Here is a 20039-nt window from a genome sequence, read left to right as displayed (position 1 = left end):
AAGTCAGTGTGGCGATTCCTCAGGGATCTCGAACTAGAAATACCATTTGACCCAGCCATCCCATTACTGGGTATATACCCAAAGGACTATAAATCATGCTGCTATAAAGACACATGCACACGTATGTTTATTGCGGCACTATTCACAATAGCAAAGAGTTGGAACCAACCCAAATGTCCAACAACGATAGACTGGATTAAGAAAATGTGGCACATATACACCATGGAATACTATGCAGCCATAAAAAATGATGAGTTCGTGTCCTTTGTAGGGACATGGATGAAACTGGAAAACATCATTCTCAGTAAACTATCGCAAGGACAAAAAACCAAACACCGCATGTTCTCACTCATAGGTGGGAATTGAACAATGAGAACTCATGGACACAGGAAGGGGAACATCACACTCCGGGGACTGTTGTGGGGTGGGGGGAGGGGGGAGGGACAGCATTAGGAGATACACCTAATGCTAAAGGACGAGTTAATGGGTGCAGGAAATCAACATGGCACATGGATACATATGTAACAAACCTGCACATTGTCACATTGTGCACATGTACCCTAAAACCCTAAAGTATAATAAAAAAGAAAAAAAAAAAAATAATGAGTTGTGATAATGAAAGATCTTTTACTAAGAGGGAAGAAATGAAGTGAGGGAGGAAGAAAGGAGGGAAAAGAAAAAAAGCTGGTGGTAGAACTTAATTCCTATTTCTATGGTGCCCAGAAGTTTTAATGCAAAGAGTGTGTTCCTGACCTTTTGGGCTACTTTGAATTTCTATAAATGTATTGTTTTTACAGATATGTCCACTAAAAAAGTTAGAAATGCATGTACCATTTGAATATATATAGACACACTTAATGAAATCACATAGACTGTATCTTTTTCCTTTCTGTATTTCTAGCATTGAACATAATGCCTACTACAGTGAGGTTCTCAATAGAAATGAATGAATGAATGAATGAATGAGTGAATGAATGAAACAATGTTGCTGGGTGGGCTTCATGCAATTTCTGCACCTCCTGGAGCCACCACAAAATCCACAGTCTTGAGCTTTTTATTTTCAGGAACAGTTTTATCAAGTCTTCCTTAGGTAAGTTGTGAGATACTGGGGTGCTGATTCATAGAAACAAAACTCTTAAGAGGCAGAGAGAGAGAGTCAATCTGATCATTTACATTTAGAATATCACCATCAGGACTACCGGAATACTAGGGTTAGGTGTTTGTAATGAAGTCTCCTGAGGAAAGAAAATCAACATTTGAAGACAGTTTAATGAAAAGATTCAGGGCTCAGGGTACACATATAGGTACCTAGATTTAGCTGAACAAGATAAGGCAAGCCTGGGGTGGTAAGGAGACAGAAGATGATGTTGGGGGTTATATCATGGAAAGTAGCTAACCCATGTCAGAATTATTTGGAGCCTAGAGCCAGCTAATTAGATGACTGTTCTCCAATACTGATGGCATTTTATGAATATAGATCTGTGAAAATAAAGCAGAGGAGGATCACAGTGGCACCCTGGGCAGCATACACAGCAGGAATTAAGGCTCCCAGTGTGAGCTGAGAACAGGAATGAAACACCAAGGTAATCTAGAAACACTGGCTCCAGTTGTCAGGACAGGAAACAGGGCTGAGGTATATTTTGGCTGAAGAGGTAACAAATACCATGAGCGGTATCCAAGGGGTCAGGAAGCCTTTTAAGGCTTGGGAATCATGTGAAGGACTCTGGTCTGGGAAGGACCCAATCTCTTGATAAGTTAGGGGTATGACCTGGAGTTCTCAAAAAACGTGATGCCAATCTCAGCACAGTCGTGGCATTGTTCAAAATCTGTACTGTTCAATATAAATATAATGCAAAACAGATATGTAATTCTAAATTTTCAAGTGGCTGCATTTAAAAAAAGTAAAAAGAAACAGGGAAAGTTAATTTTGATAGTATATTTTATTTAACCAATATATCCAAAATATTATCTTGTCAATATGTGACTCTAGGCACGTTTCAAGTGCTCAAATGCTATGTGTGACTAGTGGCTACCTATTGGACATCACAGCTCTAAACCATGCTAAAGTCAGGAAAACACAGGATATTTTACTAACTACTGTGGGTTTTCAAGGTCACTGAAGGCTTTTTGTTACTGTAGCATCTCCAATGATAGTTATTAGGATTATAATTTACAGTTCGGTTGTCTTAAAGAACAATGCTTTACATCCTAGGTTTGATTCTGGCCTCTGTCCATTACTAACTGAATTGAGCAAGTTACTTAATCTCTTTGATTCTTAGTTTTCTCACCTGTCAAATGAGCAAAATAAGTATCCTCCTAATGGATTCCTAGGAGACACTCATCAAATAGCTGCTCCTTTTGATGTCCCATTACTTCAGACATTAAATTTTTCATAGGTTTCTCCTGGGGAATTGTTTAGGGTCCAAGTCTCATCTGTTGGTGGCTTTAATTCTTGCAACGCAATTCTGCTACCTCTAACATCTATCTTTCTTATCACACTCAAACACTGGAGGAGCAGATGCACCAACTCTAACCTCTTCCTTTTCCTCTTAATTCTTCTTAGGTGCAAAGTATTCAATAGGCCCACTTCTCTGGTTTAGTGTTTTTGTTTTCTGTTCCTTATTGGTTCCCAACACAAGTAATAGCACCCAACAATGGCTCAGACTCTGAGCCCTGTGTTTGGATACAGAACCCAAAGTAGATCTTCTGTCCTTCATGAAGTGTGTTTATAATTATCACCTTCAACCCTACAGCCTACTAACGTGTCCCATCTACTGCTTTCCAGCTCCAGATCTTACAGTACTTGGACCTAAAGAAGGAGCAGGTCTATAGGTTGACTGAAGTTTGCTATGTGCATTGTGGAGCATAATAAAGCTGTATCACTGATCTTTCATCCATAAACTGACATCACAGACAATATAGCACATCATTATTTACCGTGTTAACCTTTAGTGGTTTCATTATACATAAGTTTTTTTTGCAATTGGATTACAAGTTGAGCACCCCTAATTTGAAAATCTGAAATCTGAAATGCTGCAAAATCTGAAGCTTTTTGAGCACCCACATGATGACATAAGTGGAAAATTTCACACCTGACCTCATGTAAGGGGTCACAGTCAAAACACAAGCAAACAACACATATTTATTCAGCATCCTCAAGGGGAAAATAAAATTACCTTCGAGGTAATGAAATATAAATAAATTCTGTGTTTAGACTTGGGTCCCCTCCCCAAGATATTGCATTATGTATATGCAAGTATTCCAAAATCCAAAAAAATCTGAAATCCTAGACATCTCTGGTCCCAAGCATTTCAGATAAGGGATACTTGACCTGTATAAGCTCCTTGAAGGGAGGGCTCAGGCTTCAATAAAGAGTTAACCTTCCAGGATCATTGTATCCACCCCTGTATCTCCCACAATACTGCGCACACAGCAGGGGCTCAAGCAATAACTCTGCCTACATGGCAGTTTTCTGGCGCGTAGAAACTAGTTTGTAGAAACAAAAGAATCTACATGTATGGACCAATAGTATCTGAGGTTCTCAGCAGGAACCATCAAATTCTGCAGCAAGCACATTTTCCTGGCCAACTACCACTCCAGCCTTAGAGGCAGGCACCTGAGTTTTTCCCAGGTCTGAAGGGACACTTCTGTCCAGCAATGGTTACTGGTTGAGTTGGCACAGGAAAGGCGTTGGGTGCTATAACCACTCACAATCTAATTCCCCTTCCTCAGACGATTTTCCTAGGAGTGAAAGACCAGCTCCAATTCATAGGCCTGCCCTGCCCCCATATCTGTCTCTGGGCCGGGTGCCCTTTCCATAACACACACTCGCCACTGCATGGGGGACAGACATCCTTCCGGTGTCTTGGAGACTGAAAAACCCTATGATCCCTAGTGGTGATTCTCCAAAAACAGAACCTAAATATTATAACTTTGGGGGCAGATGAAAGGCTGTAAGGATGAAAATAGAGGGAGATGAGTGGGTGAGAGGTGGGGTAGATAGGTGAGCGACCTTATCTTCCTTCTTTCAAAATTCAACCCACTGCATCAGGCGACACCCGTTCCCCTCGAGAAGGCCCTGGGTGGGGGCCGAAGTGGGATAGGCCAGGCCTGGAGTGCGCAGAGAAAGCTGTAGGGTCTGGCAGACACATCCTGTGCTTACCACGATCACCACTTTGGGAGTGGGGCCCTTAACCTCCCGCTGTATGCTGCCAAACCGCTGGCTGTACATTTTCGAGTCCCCTTCGGGATGGGGGCGGCGTCCGCCGCGTTTCCCCCAACTGTGACGACCTGCGGGACCCGCTTCCGCGACGCAGAAGTCTGGTTGCTGCGGTGCGCCTCGCGGGACTAAGGGCCTGTAGAGGTGGGCGGGCCGGGCGGAAGTCGGTCTGGTCACCATGGGGGCCGCAGACGCCTGCACTCGCGACTTCCTCTTCCAGCCGAGAAGCTGAGCCTGCGCGGTCCTCACCCCGCCCCTCGGCCAAGCCCCGCCGACCTTGCTCCCTTCCTCTAGGGTTCATCAGAATGGCACAAAAAACCTCTAGCCCAAGAAAAATCAAAGCTCTAATTACAATTCCAGTTGACTTTGCTATTTATATCCTGTAATGGTCTAAAAGTATGAGAAAGGTTAGCGAACATTTTTTGGGAAGCTTAAATTTTGCACTCTCTCTAGCTTAATCTTGATGACGGTAATAATCACAGGAAAACCTTATATTTGTGTAGTTCTTTACAATTTCCAAGATATTTTCACACACACAACCTTTGAACCTCACAGATTTTTTTTGAGACAAGGTCTCGCTGTCGCCCAGGCTGGAGTACAGTGGCGTGATCATGGCTCCCTGCAGCCTCGTCCTCCTGGGCCTCAGCCTCCAGAGTATCTGGGACTACAAAGCCTGCGCCACCACGCCCTGCTGATTTAAAAACAAATTTTGAAGAGAAGGGGGTCCCGCTATGTTGCTCAGGCTGGAAATCCTGCTCCTGTGTTCAAGCGATCCTCTCCCCTGCCCCTCCCGCCGGCCTCCCAAAGTGTTGGAATTACAGGGTGCGCTACCGCGCACGGCCGCAAGTATCTTACGTGGTTGATAGAACAGCAAGTATTACTATCCTTATTTTTCAGCTAAGGCAAAGCTCAGGGAGCCTAAGTGCCTTGTCAAACCAAATAACCAGTAATAATAATAATTTTTAAAAACCTGTTAATAAAATCTTCCTATTTGCCATTGGCAGAAACCAGGGCTTAGACTCAGGATATCCTAGGATAGGGGCAGATCAAATGGACTAGTGGGGCAGTGGCACGACCTGGTGGAGCATAATTAAGAGTGTGAGGGTCACAGTGGACCAGGGTCAGGATGTGGATCAGAAGTCCAGTAACTGGTTTCTGAGAATCAGGATCCAGGCAGAACAGGAAACACAAATCAGGGAACCAGGACGGACCTGCAGCACGGGTGGTAACCACAGTTGCATTTCCAGTCAAGAGCAAGGTGGTAATACCTAAAAGCCAATTAAGAATGACACTGTGGTACTCCCATTCTAAAGTGGGGGTGAGCATAGAACACTTGAGCACATGCAACAAATCAGTACCTACGTCAAACTGACGTAAAATAAGTGCAACTAATGTGTATGCCCTCTTAAGGACGCAATTTACTGTAAATTAGCATTCCTTCATCATTTGTAAACCACCCACTTCGGATTTTGTATGTGGTACGTTTCTAAATACGAATTCCATTTCCTGAATTGCTGGTTCAGCTTTTCAGCCACGAAATAGTCTTCTCTTTTAATCATCTTTTAATAATTCTGTCATTTTGTGTTCTTTTCTATAACGGTTCTTTCAATTGCAGTTCAGTAAAATACTCATTTGCATTTACTAAGAGTTTACGTGGCCTGAAACAGAAAAGAAACAAATTAGGTGGTTGCCTCAGTTTCCTGGAGTGTCCAGAGGAGCGGTTCTTTGATCTTCGAGTCCAACGGGCGCCGGGCCCGCCCGTCGGTCTGGGTGGAACCACCCCCACCACACATCCTCCGGGTAGGCGGCAATGAAAACGCCTTGGGCCCGGAGCAGGGCTTGGGAAAATCGGCGGAGATTCGGGGCCGCCCGTTGGGGATTCCCAAGGTTGTGCAGCCCAGAGGGCCTCGTCGGAATTTCTGAGGCGATGGGGTAAACCGACCCTTGGCGACACCCGGCTGCACTCGAACGTCCTAGGTCGTCGAGCCCCGCCCTCACCCTGGACGAGCTCCGAAATTTAACCCCGGTTCGGTTTTGACTGTTTTACCACTATTTGAAGAGGGGGACTCAGCTTCCCTCTGGCCCTAGCCCAGGTACTGGGGTTTCCGCCGGACGGAGACCACGCCCCAGGCGGCCAGGCCAGGGGTGATGGGTGACGGGCGGTGCCTCCAGGGCCCCGGTGGGTGACCGCGGCCGGTAACGAAGGGCTTTCTCGCCCCGGCGCCCCCTGGCGGACCCACCAGCAGGTTGAAGGTGTCCGGCCAGTGCTGAGCACCAAGAGCCTCAGCTTTCAGCCAACCCCCCGCCCCCCGCGGCCTAGGGAAGTGAATCGCTCAGGGTCCTTGGAAAGAAGGGACCTTGATCTTCCCATCCACTATCCCAGTTTCTCAGAGGCAGTCAACACTGTTCCCACCAAACCACTCCCAAAAGAAACACTAAGCATGTGAGTAAGTGGGACAATAAAAATTTAAAAATAATTTTAAAATAGAACAGCTTAGAGATAGAAACTAAATTATTTCCAATTCCTACTGTGCCCCAAACAAGGTTCACAAAAGGGCTGTCCTCCCAACAATTTTCTGAATTCTATATATTCAGCATTAAATTCCATGATAAAGTTGGAAATCCATTCACCATTTGTAATACATATTGATGCATTTAATAAAATTGCATGGGCCGTATCTTTTGCATTTCTGTATCCTAGTATTAAGTACAGTGCCTACCATAGGCCAGGTTCTCAATACTTGAATAAATGACACAAAAATAGCCAGGACCAGCAAGTTTTTTCTGGGTGGGCTTCATAGAATCTCTGCACTTGCTGGAATCACCATGAAATCCATGGTCTTCAGCTTTGCATTTTCAGCAACATAGTTATATTGAGTTATCCTCAGGTGAGCAGTGAGACCCTTGGGAGCAGATTCATGGTAGGGTGGCTTTGTAATGTGTCACCTTGGTGAGGCTGTTTCCCAGAACTCTCTTCCAGTAAGATGGGCCACAAGAGACATTTTGCTTGATAACTGGAGGGCTGAAGTGAAACAGCAGCATATTGTTTTTACATTTGGAAGGTTGGTGCTGGGGCACCAGGTGCTGTTGCAGTTCACACGTTGCCATGTATCTGCTGGATCACCTCATTGGTGTGGGCAGTAGTCAGGCCTGCAGCCAGGCCTGCAGCTGCTCCACCTTCCCCAGGATCATCCCTTCAGCTTCTCTAATTCCTGGGCCAGATGCATATTTAACTCTGTGAGGAAGGGCACCAGCTTCTTCTGCAGGACACCCACATCATCGAAGCTGGAGGTGGTAAGAGACTGACATTGTTTCCAGGCCATCCTCGTGGGTTCCAGCTCGTGCTCGTGGGCTCCACTGTGTCCTTGGTCTCCCACACTTTACATCCATCTTCCCTTCCCGAGTGCCTGCCCTGCAGACTTCAAGCTCCAGCATTAGATGCAAAGACAACAGCCTTACAGAGACTGTTTAACCAGCTCCCACAATGGCATGCGGTGAGATCCCTATAATAAATCCCTTAAAATACATATATACATAATCTTTATCTTAATGGTTCTGCTCCTCTGATTGTACCCTAACATACATGGTCGGCAGAAGCTTAACTCATGAGTCTAAATGTCAATCAAATAAATTTCATATAGATCATTGTCAAAATTACCAGAATACTGGGGTTGGGTGGTTGGTTCCTGGGGGAAACAAGGCAGTATCAGTCTATCCAGTCTTGACTAGGGCTGAACTAGTTAGGCTGGAATAAAGGAAGGGGTGAGGAAGGTGGCAGAAGCTGGACTGTATGAGATAGAACTGGGAAATGGCTAATCCATGTCTGAATTACTTAAAGCTGCAGGGCTGGGACTAGGGTAAGGCAAGGGAGGCACGCAGGATACAAAGTTTAAGGAGGCACTCACTCAGTCCTGGCCTTGTAAAGCTGGCTAACAAATTACAGGTCTAATCTTTTTGGCACTTTATGAATGAAGAATTGGAGAGAGTGAGGTAGGGCTGAGCCAAGACTGGCCCTTGGGCAGGACTCGAAGCAGGAATTCAGCCTCCTAGAACACATTCAGGCTGAGGGCAGGAGCCAAGCACAAAGGTCATCACAGGGCAGGAGATGCACATTGTCAGGAAAGATGAGCCAGGCTGGCAGCTTTAGTTACAAAGACTGCTCTGGCTGAAGAGGGGGAGTCAGGGTAACAAGCAAAATGGACAGCAGCCAGTGGGGAGATACATCCTGTAGGGTTTAAGGAATCCCATGCAGCACCTGGGGTCTGCAGGAAACCCAGTTTCTGTATGAACAGATGCTCTGACAAGGTGACCCCATCTACATCGAGCCTTGGCACTCCCTAAACCATGCTAGAGACAGGAATGTAAGGGATTTATTATAGTAATTATAGTAATCTGTGTTTTCAAGGTCACCGAAAACTCCTGTTAGTGCATACAGGATTACAGGTTACAGTTTAGTGGCTTAAAGAACAAGGGCTTTAAAAGCTGGGTTTGATCCTAGGCTCTACTAACACCAGCTGTTCGACACTGGACAAATTAATGAGTCTCAGTTTTCCCATCCACATAAATGGACAAAATCAATGTCTTCCCAAAAAGATTATTTTAAGGATTAAATAAACTGGGTCCACAGAGGAACACATCAAATAGCAGTTCCTTTCCTTATTTATTCAATTACATTTTCAATTGCTATCTCCCTGAGGAAGTATGTAGAGACACTGCCAGGTCTCATCCAGAAGCCACTTACAATTATTCATAAACATGGCTTGTTTAGGTTGTTTTGTGGTGGCTTTAATTATATTACCTTTCCCCATCCCAGCTCCCCCACTCTTAAAATCCAACTTCTTATACTCAGGCTCTTGGGGAGGAGAAGATGCACCAACTTTCTACTCTTTCTCTTCCTTTCCCGCTTACTTCTTCTAGAAGCTCAAAGTACTGTTAGGCCTGCTCTTCTGGTTTGGTGGTAGGTTTTTCCTCCTAGGGTTGATTCACACACAAGCCCTGGCAACCAATCTAGGGTCCAGCCCCTAGTAGATCAGTGTTGTCTCTCATAAAGCCAGTCTGCAAATATCACCTTGAATCCTACAGTCTGTAGAAGCCTCCAGTCTACTGCTTTCTAGCTCCAGGTTTTTTAAGGTCTTTGGACCTAGGGAAGAGGGAGCAGGTCTGTATGTTGAATGAGGTTTGCTATGTGCGAAATGGAGCATTACAAAACCATTTCCTACTATTCTGTGTCCTCCATCCACTTCCCCTTAATTATCCTTTATCTTTTTTTACATCTTCTAAAAACTACCATTATAGACAGCTTGTCCATAGTCAGATTATAAGCTCCCTGAAGGTAGGTAGCCTGTGTCTCCTGAAGGGTAAGCTTTGCAGGGCTTATTGTCCTCAATGCTGTGCACCCAACAGGAACTCAATCAATACTTCTGTAATTGGCCAAGTATAGATGAAAGGGTTTCTAGCCTGGTGGGCTGGTTTGTAGGAGCAAAGGAATCCAAGTGCTTAGGCCAATAGTTTACATCGCCAGTGTCTAGGGCTCTATGCAGGGTCTGTCAACACTCTGCAGCAGCCAGCATTCCTTTGTCCTCCCAACCACCCTAGTCCTTACAGGCATCTACCCTTTGTTCTACGCCAGGACTACAGGGACAGTTCTGCATGGCATCTGAAGTTAATAACCTCAATAGGCTCAGGAAGGGCTCAAGAGATCCAGCCCAAGCCCTTCCACAGAGGCTGCTCCAGGAAGTGCAGGGCAACCAGAGATCACACAACTACATGTGAACCCAGCTCACAAAGCCAGCTCGGAACCCAGATCTCCTGCCCATCCCACTGCCCAGGCAAGCCCAGCACCATTTCTCTGATACACACTGCTCAATGTCAGCTAACAGCCCATCCAGAGGTCTCCTGGAGACTCCAAAGGCCTTCAAGACCCCAAATGATTATTCTCTGAATAAGAATTTATATATTAAAGCTGACCCCTATAGAAATTCCTTAGGAAAATAGGGACCAGACTCCCTAACTATTTCTTTCAAATCTCATGATAGAGTACCAAGTCTTTCCCCTACCCCCAAAGGAGAGTCCTAACCTGGAATGCTATTGGGCTGGATCTCAGCAGAAATCTCTAGGGGCCTACACACATGCCCCCCATTAACTGTGATCAGCATAGTGGGTATGGGCCTTTACCTCCCACTACACCATGCCAAACTGCTGGCTATACTTTCAAAACTCAGGGCCCACATCTGGCCAACGCCCACTCCTTCCCCACCCCTCACTGTGTGGGGCACACCTTGGCAACCAGACTGTTGTATCTCGGAAGCGGGTTCCACCCAGGCTGAAAATCTCCGTGATCTAGAGAAGAATTAACACCATAGGTCAATGTGGTTGTTGGGGCTACAGCAGGGTCAGGGTAGGGTGGGGCATCCCCAGCACTGACCACGGGTGTGCCAGCCCCTCCTGCCTCTTCCTCTGGGGCCAATTTGGAGGCAGAGTCATCCTTGTTCTCCTCCTTGTCCTCCTCAGGGTCAGGTGGCTCTTGCTTCACAGATGGCAGGCCTGGGTCTACTGCCTGGGAGAAGTAGGAAACAGACAACCATTAGAAGGGCAGAGTTCACCTGAGGAAAGTCTCTATCAGCCAACCCCTCACTGTGCTGACAAATCCTACTTCCATCACATTTCAACACAGAAAGGCCATCTCTCTGCCTATAAACTTTTCCCATTCCCATTCCTCACTGACCTCCGTTTTTCTGTTAGCTGGATAGCAAAGCGGGCAAAGCTAGTTGCCTGTGGGAGGTAGGGTGTCTGTTAGACAGGCGGGGTAATTCTGCAGAAACGTCGCAATCAGCACATCTATTGCTCTGCTCAAGAGAACCATCATGGCTCATCATCACTCTGCTTACAGACCACTCCGCTATGGCACCAACAGAACATCCATCACTGCCCCCACCTTGCTAGGGCAGCCAGGCACCAATACGGGAGAAGTCAGGACAGCTGTGCCTGGTGTCCACTCGTCCTGGGTATCCGCCTTCTCTTGCTTCACCTGGGGTAAGGCCACAACCCAACTCAGGCCAGAGCACTGGGCCTCCTGCGTGAGGGAGGATTGCAGCAGACTTGGTCTCAGCTCCCTGGCATGCGGCTGGGTGGGGCTGGGAAGGCAGGACAGGGTGGGGCCCTCACCTGCAACAGGGCTTCTGTGGAAGCTGCAACAGGGCCCGGCACCTGCACAGGACTGCTTGCGCCCTCCCGTAAAAACACAAGGTCAGTGCCAGGCGGGGGTAGCACAAAGCCACCACCTGCTTCCTGCTTCGTTGGAGCCTGGGTATGGTCTGGTTGGGCTGTGCGTGTAGCCAAGGTGGGCTTCAAGGTAGGGCCAAGATGGTGCCGTCGGGCAGAGCTGGGCCTCTTTCGACGACGGTAAGGTGGGGGCGATCCTGCCCCATCATCAGACTCTGACCAGACACTGGGCAGCAGCCGCTTCTATGAGGAAAGATAGGGTGCTATGGCTACCTGGTGTCCTGACCAATCACATCCACCCTGCCCGGCTCCACATGCCTGCTAATCTCCCATCAGTCCCAGCACAGAATCTGCTTACATATGAGCCCTTCATCACTGAGCCTGCTAGTCTCCTATTAGCAACACCAATGCCACCTAGACTCATTAAGCCAAGCACAATGTCTGTTAATCCTCAACCAAAGCTACTGCCCCACCCACCCACCTACCAAGCCTGCCCACCACTTCCAGGCACTGGGGCGCCTGGCCCAACCTATCCCGTCCACCTGACCCTTCCTGCCCCACCCACCATGGCAAACTGCAGGCATTGGCGCCAACGACACTTCTGGCGCTTCTGGTTGCTGCCCCCGAATTTGGGCTTGTCGCAGCAGAAGTCGCAGCGGCCACAGTCCATCCGCCGTAGGCAGGCTGCACAGGCCCCGCACTTGCGGTTCTGCCGGCGGTTCGTGTAGGGCTGCTGGGGTGGGGGGAATGGGTGGTGCTGTCAACTAGGACTAGGAGAGGCCATCCTTAACGCCTATTCCAGTGCTGGTCCTGGTGCTCCTCTAGCCCCATAAGAGGGAGCTACTTGCATACTAGTCTCAGCCTCCTAACTCCCCGCTAGTCATTCCTCAGCATTTGCTAGTTCAACATTGGCCACTATCACTGTGCCAGCTGGCCCTCGATACCATTAGGACTGTGGCTGCTCCACTAAAGTATCCACTGCTGTATTTCCTAGGCCACCACTAGCTACCAAGAAAATGTCTCTGACCCCCATTTCCAGCAACATTTTGATAACTCTCTATTAGCTCCCATCACTGTGCCTACTCTGTCTGCTCATCCTATGTGAACCCCAGTCACTGTGCTAGCTGCTTCTCTGTCAATCCCCGCATCAGCTACCAGAGTGTTGGTATATGTGACATGAAGCACTGTCATGCACCTGCTGACCCCGTATTAGTTTTCCATTATCTACTCATCCCATCCTAGGACCCATTATTGTGCCTTGCTGTTCCCCAATAGGCTCATTCCAGCATCTGCTTCTTTGAAGTTAACCAAGCGTCCTGAGAGTCTAGGCTTATCCAGGTAGGGTGGGGCCACTCACTAGCTCGTCCTCGTCTACACAGTAATAGATGAACTCGGCAGGTGGCGAGGGGGCCAGGGCTCTGGGGTGCTGTAGAGGCAAATGGGGTGGGGTCAGGGCAGGTACTGGGTAAGGTCAGGGTTGTGCCTTCCCTCCACCCACTGGGGCCTCACCGGCTCTGTGGGCTCTGGGGACTGTGATGGGGGTGGTGGAGGCAGTGCCTGGGCTCCGGGGCGCCGCCTGGCAGCCATCTTGGAGTCACAACCTCCCTTGCGGCGGGCATGTTTACCCTGGGAAAGATCAGAAAGGGTGGTTTCAGCTTGGTGGCACCAGGCAGATACAGGAACTCCCCACCCCCTAAGTGCAGAAAGCGTGCATGGGACAGGCAGACAGAGGGTGGCGTGAGGCACTCACAGTTGGGGGAGCCACAGCCAGGGAAGTGCGTCGCTGACATCTCTGATGACGGCGACGCAGGCGGTGAGCAAGGTGCTGGCAGACAGGGGCAGGTAGGCGGGGCCAGAAAGGCGAGCATAGGGTTAGGCAGAAAAGAAAGACATGAGGTAGGCAAGGCCAGGTTGAAAGGAAGCAGAGGCAGCGACCATTTTAACAGCAGAATGAGCTCTGCTCCCTCCAGCCCAACTCACCCGTAGGCAACGTCGCTGGACACATTTCCACTGGCGCCTGAGACCAGGGCGGGGAGGGCGAAGGCAGATGGGGCAACGGCCACAATCCTCTTGGGTCTGACAGCCCCGGCATACTCCACACCCTCGGCTCTGTTGGCGGGGGGGCAGGTGGGAGCAGAGGCATGAAGCATGGGGCCAAGCCCATGAGGGCCAGGGGCCGAGGTGAGCCTTGGGCTCTTTCTACTTGCCCGACTCACCCTTTCCACAATCCGGAGGCAGCGTCTCCGTTCACACTTGCAGAACAGCCCCGATGCCACATCATGGGGCAGCTGCAGGAGGCAGGTGGAGCAGGCCCCACAGTCTTCTGTTACCTGGCAGGCTGCACACTCCCCACAGCCCACACGCTGCCAGGAATGGTAGGGACGAGATCACGGGCCTGCTCCAGAAGCACTGGTCCTCCCATGTCTACTGACCCTACATCAGCTCGCATCACCATGAATTTTAGTCCCCCATTAGCCTCATCACTGTATCTGAGAAGGTCTGGTTGGTCACCATCACTGAGGCCATTAGTATGTCTACTGGTCCCCTGTTAATTTCATCACTGTGTCTACTGATGCACTAATGGTAATGGGAATTAATTACCCCATTAATTCCCATTATTGTGTCTGCTGACCTATGGACAGCACCCTGTAAAATGACTCTTCATCCTGTGGACCCATCATCATCCCTTCAGACTCTACCAGCTCCATCACATCCTGCTCCCACTGCAGAGTTGTGAAGAGGAAGCAGGTTGTGCTTACCTTAAACATTCTCTGTTCCCGGTTGAAGGCAATTCTCTGTGCTGTGGGGAGGAAGAGGGAAGAAGAAAAGTGGAAAGGAAGCAACAGACATCTGACTTCACTCACTGCCTGTGCCCTGACTTCCACTATTCAACCTCTACCTATGCCTGCTATCTCCAATATCCAACCTCTAACCATCCCAGTAGCCTCTGTCCTGACATCCACATTCAACCCCCAGCCTAGCATGACACTGAACCTGCTCCAGCTCCTATCTCCCAATGCCCCATCCTCTGGAGGCCACTCACCTCGACAGTCTTTGCACAACGTTTTGAGCCGCTGCCTTTGGGTGCCATCCCCTGAGAAGCTGATTCCACAGTTCTCACAGCATCTGGGATGGGAAAGGCAGGTGTGGGGCTCCAAGAGAACCCCCAATCACAACCCTCACCCATCTGGCTCACCTTAGACCAACACTCACCCAGGAGCAGGGAATGAAGCTGGGGCTGTGTCAGTGTCAGCCTTGGTCTCATCCCTCGGGGCCTCCTTCCTGACCTCACCACTCTGGGGTCCAACCTGACGTTTCCGAGTCTTGGCTGGCCTTGAAGGCTTCTTTCGCTTCTTGCTGGCAACCGCCACGGGATGGGCCTGGAAAGTAAGGGAAGGAGGAATATGGGTCAGTGGGTGGGTGTTGGGTGGCACATCCACCCCTACCTAGGCATCTCATGTTGTGAAGTACCTTAGGGGCTGGATAGCACAAGATGCCTTGTTTGAAGTCGAAGAGGGTGAGATCACACGCAGGGCCCAGGTATCGAGTCAGCTCAACTTTGCTTCGGATCCTGTCTCCTGTGGGGCTAGGGATGGGCCATGATGGGTTAGCACCCAGGTGGAGCCAATGCCATTTCACCCATACAACCTTCTGACAGGGCTGGCAGGATACAGGAGGCAGCCTGGAATTGGCTTGTGAGCCCTGCCCAGCCCCACCTCAACTAACCTTGAAAACATAAAAAAATTAATATAAATACCAACACATATACAAACATTAGGAACAATATAAATGTAAACAGATAAACATATTTACAACATATAATACTAGTAATACTGGAACTATTTCATATAAGTAAAAATAAACGCAAATAGGAACACAAATATATTAAATAACATATAAATGTTAGCATTATGTACCAAGTATATAATCAAGTAAAGAAAGCACAAATATGTTTTAAAAACATATAAACAAATGCAACTACACACAAATTAAAGTATAAGTAATTGATTTTGGGACCCCCATGGGTTTCTTGCATTTTTGTATGCCCTGCAAGACAGACAACGATTGTCCTTTTTGATAAACTATCTTTCCAAGGATGTTCGTAAAGCAAACAACCTTGGAAGATAAGAGATAGGGTCTCCTTTCATAGTAAAGGGAAAGCATACTTACTGTCTTAATATTATTTAAAAAGACTTGATTCTCTAAGCTCAGGGTTCTTTTCCTATAATAATACAATCCTCTTCATGTCATGCTGTAGGAATTGGGATTCAGAAACTGGCACAAAAATAGTAATATAGTAATTCCCCCTCTCGTGCAGGGGATACATCCCAAGTTCCCCAGTGGATGCCTGAAACCGTGGATAGTACCAAACCCTAATGTAATATGTACTGTGTTTTTTCTGATAACTGAGATGGTTACTATGTGACTAACAGGCAGGTTGTGTATAGAACATGGATATGGATACGGATATGGACAAAGATATGATTCACCTCCTGAGCAGGACTGAGCGGGATGGTGTGAGATTTCATCACACTACTCAAAATGGCACACAATTCAAAACTAATGAATTGTTTATTTCTAAAATTTTCCATTTAATATTTTTGGATGGTGGTTGACTGTAGGTAACTAAAGCTGTGGAAAATGAAATTGCAGATAAGGGGGAGACTACTGTATTCTGGATCCTGCAACTGTTGTAATAAACTGTCTTTGATCTGTAACCCAGGAGTCTTACCCCTCCTACCAGCATCTACAAAATTCTGACAAATTCACTATTATCTTGTCCTAAGAATGAAATCTCAGATCCTTTATAGTTCTTGACAACTGCACTTTTAAGTTTTGAAAATTTTACACAAGTACATAAATATGTGAATAAATTATAACTAAATGTAAACAAAAAGTAATTTGTAATTTGATATTTACCTGGAAAGATAGCAACTTAGATTTAAAAAATCAGAAAGAATATAGAAACTTAATAATTAATGTTTCCTAAACACATGTAAATGCTTATAAACGTCTATGCGGACTCTCATTAGTTATGGTAGTTATGTTCTACAAAGCTGCCATGAACATTGAATACAAAACCATTGCTCCTAGCATACAGGGTTAGGTTCCTGAGAGCATCTGAACTTTTGTTTTGTGTGTGTTTCTGTTTAAACACACATTACTTAATATATATATTTTTTTACAAATGATTATTTGCATGGTCTTTGAATGACTCAAACCAGGGGCTTTAGAGGCCGTATGTGTTCTGTAAGGTTTGTTTGCCAATATTCTTGTTTAACAAGCCAATCTCATTGACATTGAAAACCACTCTTATACACAACGCCTTTTCTGTATAACACTTAACAGGTATTTTTAAAATTCTTTGGAAGACTCCTGATCAGCAGAACCTGCATTGCATGCAAGTTTAACATTTTTCATGCCATGTCGCCTTTTGAAATGTGCAAGTCAGCCAGCACTAGCTGATATAACCTTAATATTTTCCTAACCCAGGGTAACGTGACTTTGGCTTTCCTCAACAATGCTGTCAACTATGCTTTATTGATCGTCATTTCATGAACCCAGCAATGTAGCTGCTTTCTCATAGCTTCAATGCTTTCTGTACTTTCTGAAGCAGCTTTGTGCACATATTGGCAAATTTCCTTCTTTTTCTGGTTGTACCATAATTCTGATGCATAACATTGAACTTACAGCCAACAGCACTGTAACTCAGATAACCAACAAGGTTTATCTGCCTTGTATTTTCTCCGTAAAGCATGACATAGTCTTCTCACACTCAGAACACGAAACAGCACCTCAGCACTATGCTTGGGGACCATATTAAAAAGCAAAATCACTAAAAAGTACAAAAATTAGAAAAATGTGACACTAAAGAGACCACGAAAAGGACACCTGTTTACAGTATTAAAGCTGAAAAGGGCTCCTTCAGCCTCAGATAGAAGCACATGCATTTAGTGACAGTTTTTCACTGCTCTGTACATATCCTTGAATAATCACAAATGCACTGAGTAGTGACTTTTAAGTTACAAATACATTTTAAGTAGGTGAAATTGCAAACATAAAATCCGCTAATAAGGATTAACTGTATGTGCATAATTTAAACTCCATCCATAAATATAACCACACCATTTGATTTTACCAGAATCAGGCTCTACCCCACTCCTGACTCTGCCCACTACCCACCCAGTACCTCTGGTAATAGGTGTCTGAGCGTCCACAGGTGGCCCCTGACTTGCGAAAGACTTCACGGCGCTTCCAGCCAGGGCCCAGGGCTGGGCAGTCCAGCCAGTCCTCAGCCATGGAGGCCACAGGAAGCAGCAGTAGCCTGAAAGGGGGTGGAGGGGATGAGGGAAACTGAGGCTCTAGGAAGAGACAAAACTGTGCCCCAGGCCACACAAATCACTGGTATCCATTAGTGCTTGCCCAAGACCTAGGACCTGCCACAGGCAACCAGCCCATATATGGAAAAGAAACCCCTCATATTCTCACCCCATTCTTTCCTATTCTGGGCCTAGGAGATCGTCATTCCTCAACCCAAGGATCCCTGTTTCTTATTCTCAGTGTCCGAATCCTCTACTCCTCTCTATCCCCAGACTGACAGCCCATCATTTCTCCTCACTGCCAGTCCAGAAACTTTTCACCCTTCCCCCTCATTCCTCCCTGTCACTGACCTAAGGGCCTCTATCCCTCTATTTTATCACCCCAAGACCCCCATAGTCCCCATCCTCAGCCCCAAAGGGCCCCATTTCTCTTGCCCTCACCACTTCACTTCAGTAGTCTCTCATTCCCCCCTCCCTTGACCCAGAAGTTCCTAATTTCCCTCCTTCAGTGTTTTAACCACTCCATTCCTTCTCTGACTGATGTCCTCTTATCCTGCTACCTCAGTGTTACAACCTCGACTTCCTCTGCGAGACACAACTGCTCCAACCCATAGCCTGAACAGCCCCTCATCTTTTCCATTCCTCACACTGGAAGCCTCCCATGCCTCCCCTTCCTCAGCCCAAGAGCTCCCCCCTTATTTTTCTTCTCCTTCAATGTTCTGACCCACAATTTCTCCCTAGTCTGAGCCCCCAAACCTTCCTCTACAGCCAAAAAGTTCCCCACTTCTCACTTCTCCTCCTTATTGTTCTCATCCTCCATTCCTCCCTTATCCTGAGAGACCCTAATTTCTCCCCTCAACATTCCGAACCCTCCCCCATTCTCTCTGCTCTTGTCCAGGGATCATGCCATCCCTAACTGTCAGCGTTCTGATCCCCTACTGCTCCTGGTCCTCTATATGGGGCCTCCTATTCCTCCCTTTCAGCATTCCAAAGCCTCCATTTCTCCTGTCATCAGCCTGAGGGCCCCTTATTTCTCCCTCTCAGAGTTCTGAACCCCCATTTCTCTCTCAACTTCAGATGCCCCGATGTCTCCCTTTAGCGTTCTGATCTCCACCACTCCTCTCCGTCCTCGTCCCAGGATCCCGACACTCCTACCTGTCAGAGTTCTGAGCTCCATTCCTTCCCGTCCTCAGCCTAAATTCCCACATTTCTCCTAGTCAGTATTCCGACGCCGCCATTCCTCCCCTTCATCGGCCTGAGGGCCCTTCATTCCTCCCCGTCAGCGTTCTGAGCCACAATTCCTTCCCATCCTCCGCCTGAGCGCTCTCCACGTCCAGCCCCAAGGCTGTCTCACCAGTTTGGCACCAGGCCGGTATCTTCCGCCACTCTAGGCCCGTGGACCCATGGCGAGGGTCCCTCCTGCGCCTCCCGCCTCGCCCTCCTCCCCTTCCTCCTCCTCCGCGGCCGCCTCCTCTGAAGCGGTAGCTGTCGCCTCCGCGGCTGTTCGTTGCTCCCGGAACCGGATGTCCGCTGCCTGCCTCTCGGGCTCCGCCTCTGGCTAAGCACCTGCGCACTATTGCCTCGACGTCGCGTGCCCTTAATAGGGAGGCTCCCGCGCCTGTGGGCTGGCGCTCGGCAGCGGTGCGCGCGCCCCCCTGCCGAGAACCAGTTGCATCTGCGTGCTGACGTTCAACGACAGCTTGCGCCCCTTCCTGGCAGTCGCGGCTCTCCTCGCTGCCCATCTAGTTTGCGCATGCGCTTTCCAGCCTCAACCTGAAGGGAAGTGGTCGGGGAGGGCTTGCGCCTGCGCCCTGCCTTCCCTCCCGCGGTCTCCACAGCGGATACCGACAGCGGCAAGGAAGCTGCTTCGCGCCTGCGCACTCCCTGGCCCCGCAGGCGCTCTCCTCTCCCACTTCTTGCTCGGGTCTATCCTGTGCTCGCGGGTCCCTCCGAACATCAACCCCAGGGCGGTCGTGTCCCGCTCCCTCCTCCCTGCCGAACAGCTGCGGGAGCGCGCGGGGCGGGGAAAGGGGCGGTGCCGCACCGCAGGTAAACTGAGGCACGCGGGAGGGCGCGCCCCTGCAGGAGGCGGATCCCCATCGTGGGACTTGTGGGGAAAAAGCGGGGCCTGGCGTCCACAGCGGACGACAGCTCTGGGTGGGAGACAGGAGCATGTGTGGGCGGTGTCACCACACTGAATGCGCGCTGCGTGGACCCTCTGCCTGTGCAAGGCTGGAAATGTGGATCCCTGGGCTCTCCCGGAATGCAGGCGCCCCCCA

At 48.3% G+C, this 20039-nt stretch overlaps 2 protein-coding genes across 51 annotated transcripts in view; both read right to left on the bottom strand.

Annotated features, from left to right (window-relative positions):
• The window catches only part of CFAP53 (cilia and flagella associated protein 53), a 39912-nt gene extending 35409 nt beyond the window's left edge, over nt 1–4503 (bottom strand). The window contains exon 1 of the mRNA XM_032152334.2: nt 4163–4503. Within this exon, the coding sequence (XP_032008225.1) occupies nt 4163–4399 (237 nt within the window). The 5' untranslated portion in view covers nt 4400–4503. The remainder of the gene's footprint in view (nt 1–4162) is intronic.
• Nucleotides 4504–6667: 2164 nt separating this feature from the next.
• Nucleotides 6668–19292, bottom strand: MBD1 (methyl-CpG binding domain protein 1). Of its 50 annotated transcripts, none has more exons than XM_032152305.2 (18): nt 19115–19196; nt 17631–17765; nt 14912–15026; nt 14654–14820; nt 14484–14566; nt 14200–14240; nt 13657–13803; nt 13421–13549; nt 13191–13265; nt 12950–13066; nt 12798–12866; nt 12006–12173; nt 11384–11683; nt 11154–11291; nt 10644–10775; nt 10497–10558; nt 9288–9359; nt 7543–7631 (listed from the first exon to the last, which is right to left on the bottom strand). In XM_032152305.2, the coding sequence occupies exons 2-17, from the start codon at nt 17738–17740 to the stop codon at nt 9320–9322; spliced, it is 1893 nt and encodes a 630-aa protein (XP_032008196.1). In that variant the 5' UTR covers nt 17741–17765; nt 19115–19196; the 3' UTR covers nt 7543–7631; nt 9288–9319. The 50 variants fall into 50 exon arrangements, with proteins under 50 accessions (XP_032008187.1, XP_032008189.1, XP_032008188.1 ...); XM_032152304.2 differs by having other exon boundaries at nt 7544–7638; XM_032152296.2 differs by lacking the exon at nt 9288–9359 and having other exon boundaries at nt 6668–7638; nt 19115–19292.
• Between the last annotated feature and the right edge of the window lie 747 nt (nt 19293–20039).

This window comes from Hylobates moloch, unplaced genomic scaffold (assembly GCF_009828535.3).
Source record: "Hylobates moloch isolate HMO894 unplaced genomic scaffold, HMol_V3 SCAFFOLD_5, whole genome shotgun sequence".
NCBI lineage: Eukaryota > Metazoa > Chordata > Mammalia > Primates > Hylobatidae > Hylobates > Hylobates moloch.
Note: the sequence above shows the minus strand (reverse complement) of the source record. Positions and strands in the feature narration are given on the sequence as shown.

Bases quoted from the DNA above. Each gene is read 5' to 3' on its own strand.
- MBD1 (XM_032152296.2), bottom strand. From the start codon at position 17,740: ATGGCTGAGGACTGGCTGGACTGCCCAGCCCTGGGCCCTGGCTGGAAG. The intron at 13,804-14,199 runs GTAAGCACAACC...CATTCCTGGCAG, and splicing joins GGGAACAGAGAATGTTTAAG to CGTGTGGGCTGTGGGGAGTG. The intron at 13,550-13,656 runs GTGAGTCGGGCA...CCCCGCCAACAG, and splicing joins GCCTCCGGATTGTGGAAAGG to AGCCGAGGGTGTGGAGTATG.